This window comes from Pithys albifrons, chromosome 18 (assembly GCF_047495875.1).
Source record: "Pithys albifrons albifrons isolate INPA30051 chromosome 18, PitAlb_v1, whole genome shotgun sequence".
Classification (NCBI taxonomy): domain Eukaryota; kingdom Metazoa; phylum Chordata; class Aves; order Passeriformes; family Thamnophilidae; genus Pithys; species Pithys albifrons.
Window position 1 is genome coordinate 15,153,979 of NC_092475.1, and position 12,013 is coordinate 15,165,991.

At 50.5% G+C, this 12,013-nt stretch overlaps 1 protein-coding gene across 4 annotated transcripts in view; it reads right to left on the reverse strand.

Annotated features, from left to right (window-relative positions):
• Positions 1-10,601, reverse strand: part of RALGAPB (Ral GTPase activating protein non-catalytic subunit beta) — a 65,759-nt gene extending 55,158 nt beyond the window's left edge. For all 4 annotated transcript variants that reach the window (XM_071572584.1, XM_071572583.1, XM_071572582.1 and 1 more), the window contains exons 1-3: positions 10,478-10,601; positions 3,267-3,479; positions 2,429-2,631 (exon numbers count right to left, since the gene is read on the reverse strand). In XM_071572584.1, coding sequence (XP_071428685.1) covers positions 2,429-2,631; positions 3,267-3,449 — 386 coding nt within the window. In that variant the 5' untranslated portion in view covers positions 3,450-3,479; positions 10,478-10,601. The remainder of the gene's footprint in view (positions 1-2,428; positions 2,632-3,266; positions 3,480-10,477) is intronic.
• Positions 10,602-12,013: the final 1,412 nt, after the last annotated feature.

Consider the following 12,013-nt stretch of genomic DNA (forward strand, 5'->3'; position numbering starts at 1 on the left):
CAGACTAGAATGATCCATACACACCTACTCTGTGTCAGTGTACACAACTCCTGGGGTGCCATTTACATTCAAGTGCCTGCTTCAGGCTGCTGCATTTCACACCTCAGCTATACATCCTCCTCACGGCCTGAAACCTTCACCACTACTCTGGGCCACCACATTTAAGGCAGGCAAACCAACAGCTACACGATATCCAGGAAACCAGGATGAGGAAGGAAGCTATTTTAATCACAGCCCTCCACAGGACAGAGACTTGTAATAAAGGCTTAGTATTTTCAATACAAGTACAGGAGACTTTTTCCAGAAGATAGTTCAGTGCAGGCTGCTACTAGAGCTCCTGGTAAGTATTCCACAGCAGCCCATCAGCACCAGCAACCTGCATCAGTTGGGAAAATCCCAAAATTTTTCTCCTCTACCCCACCATAGGCACATAAGACTAAGCCTTTGCTTCTAGCCAAGCCAGGTGTGCACAACTCAGTTCAGCATTTCATTTCCAGAACAGAAATTCTTCCTGTTGCTGGAGTGAATCCTGAACACAGCTCTTTGGAGGGCAAAACTTAGAGTTCTTTTTCCTGAAAAGAGAGCAGGGACTTGACATGTCAAGCACTGACAGCAGCAGCCATGAAAAATCACTTTTTCAGATACACCTCAGAGACTCTTGAAAGAAAAACCATAGACCAGCTATACTGGGGGGGTGAGGAGGGCAGTGTGGGAGCTGCAGAGTGCTGTGTTCCAGATGCATGGAATGCCTGGATAATCAAAGAAGATTAGAAGAAAACAAGAAGACATATCAGAGCCTTGAGCAGCTCAAACAGGCCTTGTGTGTGTAAGGGAGCAGTGAAAGGTTGGGCTGGAAAACCACCTGTGGTGTGATTGTGTAGAGTGTCTCGTGACCAAACACACCCCGTGGGAATGTTTTGCCAAGGCTCCTGTTTGGCCTCACAGCTCAGCTCTGTATCTGCATGGTATAAATTTAGAAGAGGTACAATGAACAGTTTGCCTGTTTGCACCACAGAAGCCTGCTCTCAACTATTTCCTCAGATGCCACAGGGCAGTATTTAAGATAATGATGATTTTTCAGCCCTCTCTGTCTCCAGATGTTAATTATTGCATTCAACAGCCATCACGTTTAGTCTCCCACCCTGCATCAAGCTTCAGCCTTGCATTTGGGAGAGAAGGGTAAAACAGCTGCTTGTGCCAACAGCATGCAAGAAGGGGAGTTACTGAGCTGCCTGCTACCAGGGCCCTGCTGTGAGAGCAGGCAAGGGATGACAGAAACAACTATTTAATGGACTAGTGAAAACTTCTCTGCTGTGCCAAGGGAACAGAGGATCCCAGACAGCAGACTGTATCCTGCAAGTATTAAAACTGAGACAACCTCTGCAGCAGTCTAACCCACAAGCTTGCCTTCTGCAGACTTGTGCCATTGCCCTGACCATCCTTTAGTGGGAATTAAACTGTGTTTCCACTACAAGTTCAAAGCATCAACAACTAAGGGTAGGTGGTAGACTCTGAAGTAATCAGCAAATAGCAATGAACTCCTTGTCTGAATTAGCCTAAGTTATTAGTCACAGTCCTTTATTAACAAAGCCTTCAGATAAATGGGAGACACCCAAGTGCAGCAGAGCACTCTGAAGGCCACTTGCAGTGATATATTATTAATACTGACAAAATCAGATGATCTGATACTTATGGACATATACTAAACAGTGATCTAAAGTCTTCTTTCATGAGGCACTATTAAATAATCTCCTCTGATTTATCCAATGCATGTGCAGGTCAACTTGTCATAAACCCTAAACAAGGTATGATGTCTGAGCACTGACAGTGTAGCTGTGTCCAAGACTAGAAACACGTCTGTTCAACACCAGCACCCAAGGGTGTCAGGCAGCAAGCACACCCCCATGGGACTCTCAAAACCACCAGGGAAGGATGGGCAGCACAACCATGCCCACTGAACAGGCAGCAAGGTGCAGTCACAAAGCAGTCACTCCCTGCAAGATTCTCCAGCACATCAGAAATGTGGTCAAATCTTAAATCAGCCAAGGTTGGGACTGTCATTATGTGCTCTCGGTTATCTCAACTTTTACACAATACAAGGCACAGTCACACAGTGATGCTCTTCAGCCTTTTCCCCCCATCCTCTAGTCAGTCAACAGAGGTAAATCTTGAAGTTCTTAGGACAGTAAACATTCAAGTCTATGAATGATTTGTGATTGTGATTACCTAAACTCAGCAGCAACAACTCAAATTTCTACTGAAAATCACAAAACAGGTTTGGAGAAACACAGTCCTCCTAACCTTGCAGCAGTAACAGTCTTATGTTACTCCAGAACCTCTCTGTGCCTCACAAGGCCTCTGACAGGTTACCTACTAACTACAGCCTGGAATCCTGCAGTCCCCTGAGCATCCCCGCCCTGCCACTCACCTTGGTACAAAGAGATTTTGGAGATGTTTGAGGATGCTTTGAACATAAAGGTTTGGTTCCTTAATAACAGGCAAAGGAATGGAGTCCTTAGGTAACACAAGAGCCATAATCCAGTCTGTGTAAACATCCACACAGTATTTCACAGTATCGCCGTCCAGAGGGAGGGTCAGCCCATAACAAACCACCTCCATAGTCCATTTTACCTAACAAACACAAAGCAAAAGTTATTAAAAAGAAATACTAGCAAGTAAAAGTCAGAGTACATTGGTTCTACTCAACATAAGATCAGTAGTTATAGGCAATTCTATTTAACATACACTGAAAGAAAACACTAAACCATTAACTCATATATCATATTTTGAAGAATATAAATAAATAGCAAATCACTCTTAAATCTTAAATCTCTTAAGTCTAACCTGTAGAGTGAACTCTTCAGAACCCAAAAGAGGTGATGAAAGATTTTAAAATTCTAGTAAATACTTGTACTATACAAAGACTTTTTTTTAAAGACATATACTGTTGCTTCAAAACTGAAGGCAATTAAAGGTTTGTATTAACTGTTAAATTCCTTGGATTTGTTTTGGGGGTTTTTGATGGTTTTCCTTTTCTTTAGCCTGAATTTCCTAGTACAGTAGTTCAGCCAAGCATTAAGTCATGAAGTTACACTATTGCTATGAACTAGCTGTTAATAGAAGCCTTATGTAGATTACTGACCTAAAAATGGAACACATTTCATAAAACTTGGACTACTAAAGAGAGAAATAAAAGAGGCTACAGAAAACCTTTAAGTTGCCAGTGTGGCACGAGGGAAGCTGTGATCTCCAAGAAATCCACTTACTTCTTTGTCTGTTTTCAGTAAACTCTCACTTCCAACAGAGGATGTAATCAAAGCCTGTCCAAGAGGACGCACCACGGCATTCGCCACTTCCCTGCCCACGTTTTCAGGGTAGCTGTGAAGGACACTGGTATTCCCCTGATCATTTTGGATGACAAGATGTAAGGATCTCCACTCTGAGTACATAGTGCCTCTGTGCTACAATCCAAACAACACCTGGGGGGTAAGGGAGGAAAAAAGACATAATTAGTAGAAATGTCCATGACACGAGTTACCAAAAGAGACCCTGTGTGTCACAGTCCAGACCCTGGGACATTCAAGATGCACATGGCCAAGTCACACATTTGAAGGGCTTGAAGAGATTCCAACAGCTGCTCTTCAACCTTAGCATGTTTTAATATAGCCAAGAGCTTTACTAAAGATTACAGCAAGTTTCAGTTTGCGACTCTCAGGCCATGTGAGACACTTCAACTTGAGAAGTGACTTCACCTCACACTTCTGCTTGCACCATCTTTGCAGGAAAGATGCTCTCACTTACATGACACCTTCAGCTAAGTAGAAAATAGTTCTACAAGTATTTCGCTCATAGAAGCAATGGCTACAATTCATGCCTTGCTCCCTTTTTTACCTCAACAGTAGTTAAAAATAGATCCCAGGGAACTTTCAGGAAAACCTTAGTGATCTCAGAAGACAAAAACTCAGCCTCTTTTACATTCATAAGATATTTCTCCTACAGCACACACTGCTCAAGACTGATAGTTGAAAAATGTGGTTGAGTGATAATAAAGAGTGCCCTTTATCTGCAGTGAGTTCAAGACTGAGTCTTAGTGGATCACTAACTTAAACCCAGCATGACTTTACACTTTCAGTATAATATCACACACATGTTCCAAACCCAAGGCATTGGGGTATGCACTATTGCATTTCAATACACACAGACAGTCACTCCCCAAATACACATCCCCTCCATTTGTCCCAGAGTCCAGACAGAAAAGCCTCTAGGACATTTCCCTGGCAGCATTCTCAGAACTAGACAGGAGACACAGTTCTTCACTCAGCAACAATCCCAGCACAACCACAGTTGTGTCTTTGCCCTCACTGCAGTTTGAGATCAGGAAGCCAAGGTGACCATGAACTCACAAGGGTTCTGGCAGTGGTGGGGCCTGGGGTGGGGTTTCTGGAGTGGCTATTCCAAGCAGCACAAGTCAAGCTGTGCTTCCACATCCCTCTCAGGCAGCAGCACCACCCACCTGCTGTGCGGGCAGGGGCGGGGGCAGGACAAGACTGCCACCCAGCCTCAGCTCGGGACACCTGCCACGCATGGCCAGGTTTTAGCCACACAGCAAAACATCTCCAGAGCGAAGCGAGCACCCAAGTCTGCCCGCTGAGACAGCTTACAGGGGGATGGAGATCGACCTCACTCGGGTGAGACAAACATCTGTGCCAACACAGGCGCTGTATCCTGGGAAAGGCTTTCAAAGCAATACCAGTGGAGACAGATAAAGCAGCCCCTTTATTAGAAGTTTCTAGGTGCACAATGAAAGCACATGCACCCGTGTCAGCCAAGTGTTAGTCTTTTTATAACTTTCAGTAATTAAAATATTTGATGACTATACCCAACCTGTAATACCATTTTTTCCCTGGTGCCCACCCTCAGAACTCTTCAGAAATGACCCTTGGAGGCCCTGCCAGGGCTCTGAGCTTACTCTGCTGTTTTGACTACAAGCTATCTTATTGTTTCGATTGGGGTTCTTGCAGGTGTTCTTCAAAGTGTGTCCTTGGGAATATATGTTTAACAGAATTTCAGGAATGTGTGAGAAAATGTTTAGTAACTTCTAAATGCTGCTTCAAGTGTGAGAGACTTAGGAAAACTTATTCAACTTGTATAACTCTGTGAAAATCTATAAAAGACACACTAAAGCCCTTAGGCATCACTGCCGTGGGGCAGTGAGGACCCCGGGCCAGCAGGGTGGCAGGAGCACCCTCTGCCATAGCAGGCTTGGTACCCGATCACAACAACATCCAACTGCTGCTCGGGCAGGTGGTGTCACAGCAGCCTGAGCCACCAGCACTGGGACTGCAACACCTCCCTTCCTCCTCTCCCACCAGCACAGGCAGGCTTTTTACCCCTTATGTGAGCCAGCTGACCACATGAACAAGGAAAACAGGGCTGGCACAGGAGAAAAGCAAGGAATGTCCAATGTCAGATCAGCTCAGGCTGGCACAGATGGCACTCTGGGGTCCATCTGCCAACTATGCTTACCTGGCACAATTTGGAACCCAGTTATTTATACAGGGAATGTTTTAAACACCTCTCAGACATTCCTTAGCCCAAAATCAAATAAGAAGCCAGGCCTGGAAATACACCTTCCTAGGGACAAGCCACCATTTAAACAGGTCTGCCTATTTAACTGACTCCCCAAGTGTTTATTTACACCCAAAACCTATGTAAAAATCCTGATGATTCCTTTCAAGGGAGGAGGGAAAGTGAGCCAGCAAGATTTCAGTCTTCCAAACTCCATCCTTCCTGGTTTAAGGCAACAACCACAGTGCTTATCTGAAAGTGAATTACCCAGAGCAGCAGCAGCCTGCAGGAAGCACATCCCTGGCATCCTCCAGGCACCTTCCCTCCCTCTGGGGCTGGGCCAGGGGAAATGCCTGTGGCACTGCGGTCAAAGCCCTCAGGCTTGGAGAAAAACAACAATTCCATGACACAGAGAAGTGACAAAAACACCCCAAAACAAACCGAAGCACACACACAAACCTGCCCAAAACAACAACAAACCAACCAAAAAACACAAACCAAAAAAACCAAAGGGCTGCCACATCCATAATTACACAAATAGAAAGTAGGCAATCTGATTCAGAAGAGAATTTTTCTTCCTTTCCTACCAAAATGGTTGAAAAACCAGCACGGACCAGTGACATCCCAGTAACCTCCAAGTAAAAACCAGTAAGACACCAGTTTGAAAAAGCCTCTCCCAGTAACTCCCAGGTGTTCCAGGTTTTCCCAAAAACATCCTGGGACCTCCTCTGTCCTGTGCTGGGGAAGGTCATTGGGCCCACACTCTGGGATCCCTCCCTCCTTCCTGACTGGGGAGCCTGAAAGAAAGGCCACAAGCATTTAAAAAAACCAACCAACCAAACAAAAAAACACAACAAAAAACCCCCACAGCAAACAAACAAACAAACCAACCTCCTCAAATCCCACAATCTGCAGTGATTGCTTCAGTCACTGCTTAGCTTCACTATCCAGGTTTCCATACTTCTCCTTTCACATCCTATAGCCATGAGGTCCTTCATCATACCCCTCCTGTCCCACCTGAGAGCTGCCTCAGTCTCCAGGTTGTGTCTGCAGTCAAAGCAGAAGGGAAAGGAGTGAGATCCCATCCACGTTCCAGGGCTCCCCATTCCCGTGTCAGTCCCACACACAGCACTCTGCCTCTGCCCCCAGGGCGCCGTCCCCTCGCCCGCCCCGGCTTTGTGCTCCCCACACGGGACAAGGGCCAGCACTCTCCATGCTCCTCCTGGGTCACAAGGTCACCAGAGGCAGGTAACACCCTGCAGGACCATTTGAGGAGCTTGGTTTAAATAAACTGATTTGAACTGATAACAAGGCATATCCTTCCCATGCCCCCCCCGGCTGCAGGGCTGGGGTGAACAGCTCACGGCAGGAGCTTTATCAGCACGGGACAAGCACAGCACCGGCCCCGTGGCTGCCTCGGCCCAGGGTGCCCAGAGGTGCAAGGGCAGCACAGCAAAATGCAGGCAATGCCTTGGGGGGAGCTCTCTCATCTAGAAGATGAAACTCAGAAAAGACAAGAATTCCCAAATCCTGCTGCATTTTGGAAAACCCTCACTGCACTGGGGCAAGGGAGTGTGAGGGCACAACCCCTGCCGTGATAAAGCAAAAGTGCAAAGCACTTCTGGGTGGCCCTTCCACCCTTGAGGAGCAGCACTTGTCACAGACACAGGATATGTACAATGTCATGTTTAAGAGGTTTAGCAGCAGGACAGGGCAGCCAAAACCTCTGGTACCACACACAGAGCCTGCTGCCTGACCTTCATACATAAATTTAACAACCAAATCTGTATCTTACTAATGTTTGAGGTTTCCTTTGGTCTTACCATAAAACAAATTTTCTGTTAGTCTTATCAATATACAAGGAATACTGTAACAAATAATTGCTTCAGATGCAAAATCCTTATGAGTGGGATTTATCTGGGTATCAATCTATTTGCCCCTTGTTTAGAAGTTTTTATTTGCAAGGACCAGAAGTTACTTTCCATTTAAGACTTCACTTCAACTGCCACTTGAATTGGAGATTGCTGTCATGTGTTAGGATTGGTGTGCAGCTAAACCCATCTAGTACAGAGCTCCTTGTAGCTGGACATGAGTTAAAAAAGGCTGGGAAGTCTCCCCACGCCGTGGCATCTGAGCCAAAGTTCTGACAGATCCCACAGTGACAGCTCTGCAGTTTGCTGGGCAGCAGCAGGACCCCCTCCCTTCAAAGAGCTGCATTTATCACTAATTACTGAAAAGGCAACAGCAAATTGAAGACAAAAAAAAGCAACTGTCATGCCACACCAAGAGCATACCCTGATTTGGGATCTGTATTTCAGCTCCCATAAAGCACCCTCAGTGGCCCAACCAACACCTCCCAAGTTTCACACAGCTGAGCAGTCACACCCCACATACACATCCTATAGTGAGGGTTCTCAGAGAGCTAATTAAGAGAAGGGGTGAAAGAACAAACCAGCCCCTGAGGTTCACCAAGCAGTTCTGTTCACTTAATGTTCCTGGAGGCTGCACTACATAAAACATGCCCAGATTCTCACTGACAGACCTGCAAAAAAACTGTCAGCATTAACAGTGGCAAAACAAAGGAGATGTAAGTTAAAGTATTTATCACCTACTATGAAACCAAACACAGTTCCATTATCCCTGGGTGGCAAATAATCTGGGTTTCAATGTATTTCATCCAGATCTGTTTCAGCCCAGGTAACTACCACCACCTAAACCACTGCGATTGGATATTTCAGCATTCAAGACTAAAGATCCCCAGTTCTCAAACACTGCAGAAGCTGCTGAGCATGAAAGAGCTTCGTAATGAGTCAAAAAACCCTCAAAAAAATCAAGTTCTATTTCCCGTTCCCAAAGACTTGATATGATCAGTGGCAGCCAAAATATTTAAACCCTTGGATGACTGAAGTTACAGAGTGAGAATTACCCAACTTCACAGAGCCACGTCCTGCAGTTCCTTTGAAGGAAGCAGGAGCTCAGAGCCTGAACTGAGCTGGGGTGTTTGGAGGGTGTGCAGGGGAATCAGCACCACTATGGAGCAGCTCCTCAGAAAACTGTGCTGAGGGAGGGAAGTGCTGGGGCAAACCTGAACATTCAGTCCTTCATGCTCAGCAGCTCCATGTGCAATAAAAAGTGCTTGCCCACAATGCAAAAGAATTTCAAGCACAAGGACAAGCTGTCCCCAAAGTGGATCCTTGTTGGGTTTTAGCAGAACCAAACCAGCAGAGCAGGGGCAGTGGTTGCAGTACAGCAAAGACCATCAGCAGAGACACTCAAGGAGGGCTGAAGGCCTAATGGAGCCCAAACCAGAGAAGCATTCACAGAACAGCCCACACCAAAGGATATTAGATATGCTCTATAAGTATTTCCCAGAAAGCAAAAATTCCCTCTATTTAACACGACCTCTCCTACCCAACAGTACCAACACCTGCTCTCTAGAAGCAACAATTCTTGCCAGAAAGCCACAACCCACCTTCCCTAAAGTCCAAGCCAAAGAGAGTTATGAGCCATTTTTCTCAGGTCTGTGACATCCTGAGAATGAACAGCTGCCACGTGCCCACTTGTCCCACCACTCTCCAAGTTTATGTTGGAGAAAGAGCTGAGATTAACTCAGCACCTCTGGGATGGAGCCCATCAGGACAGAGGAAGCACAGCCCCTTTTTGGAGCCACCCAACAGGTCAGCTCTGCCCAAAGCACACTCTGGGTGTCAAGGACAACTGGCAGAGAGCAGGCAAAAAGCAAAAAGGGCAAGAGCCAAACAGAAGACCTACCTGAGAGAAAGACCAATATTTTAAGTAACCATTTTGTTAAAAAATAAACAAATATGCATGTCAGGATTACTATTAAATTAAAAAAGGTCAGGCAGGAAGAGATCATGCACAGAAAGAACAGGAACTCACGTCACCCTTTCCCAGGGCCCTCAGCCACAGAGCTACTTAGTGCCCTTGCTTAGGGAAGATGTGTTTGTCAGATTTTATTGCCTTACTGTAACAGAAATTAATCCATGATTGTGCCACAGGGAAGATTGGGTCTCAAAGGTGAGGAGCCAGTGAAGCCACAGGGCTCGGGGGCTCAGTGTCCCCAGCCCCCCCTGCCCACGGGGACACCAGCCCTGCCACAGCAGGGCACAGGGCACCTGCCACGGGCAAGGCCCCTGCCTGGAAGGGGCACTGTAATAACTGGGGATCAGCAGAACAGGAAAGCAAAAATATCAGTCAGCTTTCTATGTTCTGGCTATTGCTTTGTTGCTCAGGCCTCGGTGCTACTTCTCGCTATCACTCTCGTTTTTAACAGTAGGGTTAAGAAAATTGTCTTCCAGGCAGGTCATCTAAGAACTCTTCACACCCCTCATTTCTGACAGAAACCACGCAATGAACTTGACCACAAACAGTGCACTTGCCCGACTCAGACCGAGCATAATTTCCACTCAACAGCCGAGTTCACAATGGCACTTCTTCCTCAGCGCCGTCTCTCGTGGGACTCCCCAGGCTCCCCGGGGAGGAAGGGCTGTGCAGCCACCAGGGCCCCTCGGCCCGGGGCAGGCCCGGCTGCCGCCCTTGCTGCGGGACCCGCCGGAGCCAGGCGGGCCGGGAGGGCGGGCGGAGCCCGGCGGTGCCCGCTCGGCCCCGCGGGCAAACAGCGGCACAAACTGCCCGGGCCCGGCCCGCGCTCGGGGGCGCCTCTGCCCGCCGGGCCCGCCCGGGGGAGGCCTGGGGGTCGCTCCCGCCCCACCCGCTCGGCCCCGCGGCTCCGGCCCGGCGCTGTGGGAGCTCCGGGGCCCGGCGCGGCCCCAGCCGCCCCGCTCGGCCCCGCAGAGGTCAGCGCGGCGGAGGCTCCGGGCGGCGGCCGCGCCACAGGCCCCGCGGCGGCGGGCCGGGCCGGGCAGGGTGGCAGTCCCGGGCGCCTTACCTGCAGCGAGGGCCCGGCAGGCATGTCGGGGCGGCCTGAGCCGCCGGCGCCGCGGCCGCTCGGACGGGAGCGGCACCGGGAGCGCCGCTCGCTGCGCTCGGCCCGCGCCCGCTTCCGGCAGCGCCACAAAGCGCACGCTGGGCCGCGCCCTGCGCATGCGCCACATCGCCACAACACCCCTCCCCACCCCGGCGCCCGGCCCCTGCGCCGTCAGCACCTAATAAGTCGCGGGAGCAGGCTGTGCGCATGCGCGGAGCGGGCGCCGGCGCGCCTGGCGCTACCGCGGTGCTCTTCCTCTTAAAGGGACCGCGCCCGCCCCGGGACCGCCGCAGTGCCGTGCCCGTGCCCCGCCGCCCGGGGCCCGAGGGGCCGCTGTCCCCCCTGCAGGCAGAGCCGAGCCCGTCCGGGCCGAGTCCCGCGGGCAGCGCCCGGTGCCGCTCGGGCAGGGCGGCCGCGGGTCCTGCTCCGCCGCGCTGCCCCGGGCCGTGCCCTGCCCCCTTCGTGCCCTGCCCCCTTCGTGCCCTGCCCCCTTCGTGCCCTGTCCCCTTCGTGCCCTGTCCCCTTCGTGCCCGGCCCGCTCTCGTTTGCTGCCCCCCGTCCCCCGGGGCGCACTCGGGACGCGGGTGCTGACCGAGCGCAGCGGGTGGGACCGGGGTTCGATCAGCGGGGCAGCGCGTTCTGCCCCTCTGCCCCCCAGGGAAGACCCCCCCGCAGGGCTGTCCCAGCCCTGGGCAGCAACAGCGCAGGGACTGGAGGGGCGAGGCCGGGGGGGCACAGATGCTCCAGGGCTGGAGCCCCTCTGATCTGGAGCCAGGCTGGGAGTGCTGGGGGTGTCCAGCTGGGGAAGAGAAGGCTCCAGGGAGACCTGAGAGCCCCTTCCAGTGCCTGAAGGGACTCCAGGAGAGCTGGAGGGGGACTTGGGACAAGGAGCTGGAGTGACAGGACAAGGGGAAATGGCTTCACGTTGATAGAGGGCAGAGTTAGATTGGGTATTTCTTTGCTGTCAAGGTGGTAAAACACAGTTTTCCCAGAGAAGCTGTGGCTACCCCTTCCCTGGAAGTGTCCAAGGTCAGGCTGGACAGGGCTTGGAGCAACCTGAGCTGGTGGAAGGTGTCCCTGCCCGTGGTAGGCTGCTTGGACTAAATGGCCTTTAAAAAGTCCTTTCCAACTCTGTGATTCTGTGAAACAGCCAGTGCAAAAGGCAGCCCAGCACTGTTCATGGGTGGTGTTCTCAGGGCCCCAGCGAAGGGCTGCTGTCCCTGCTCCAGCCAGGCTGGGCAGAGACACCGGGCACTGTGCCTGTCCCCCCGGGCCGGGCTGCGGGGGCTGCGGGGGCTGCGGGGCTCTGCCAGCCTCGGGGGTGCTGCTGGGAATGTCATCCCGTCTCACAGGTCCCTTTGGGGCTGTTCCACAGGGGCTGGGGCTCCCGGCCCTTTCTGCAACACTCAGCTGCTGCTCCTTGTTCAGTGCAACAGGAGGATGTCAACCCAAACAAACGGCAGCTTGCCGAGAGATCTTTAACCCCTTCTGTAGCCA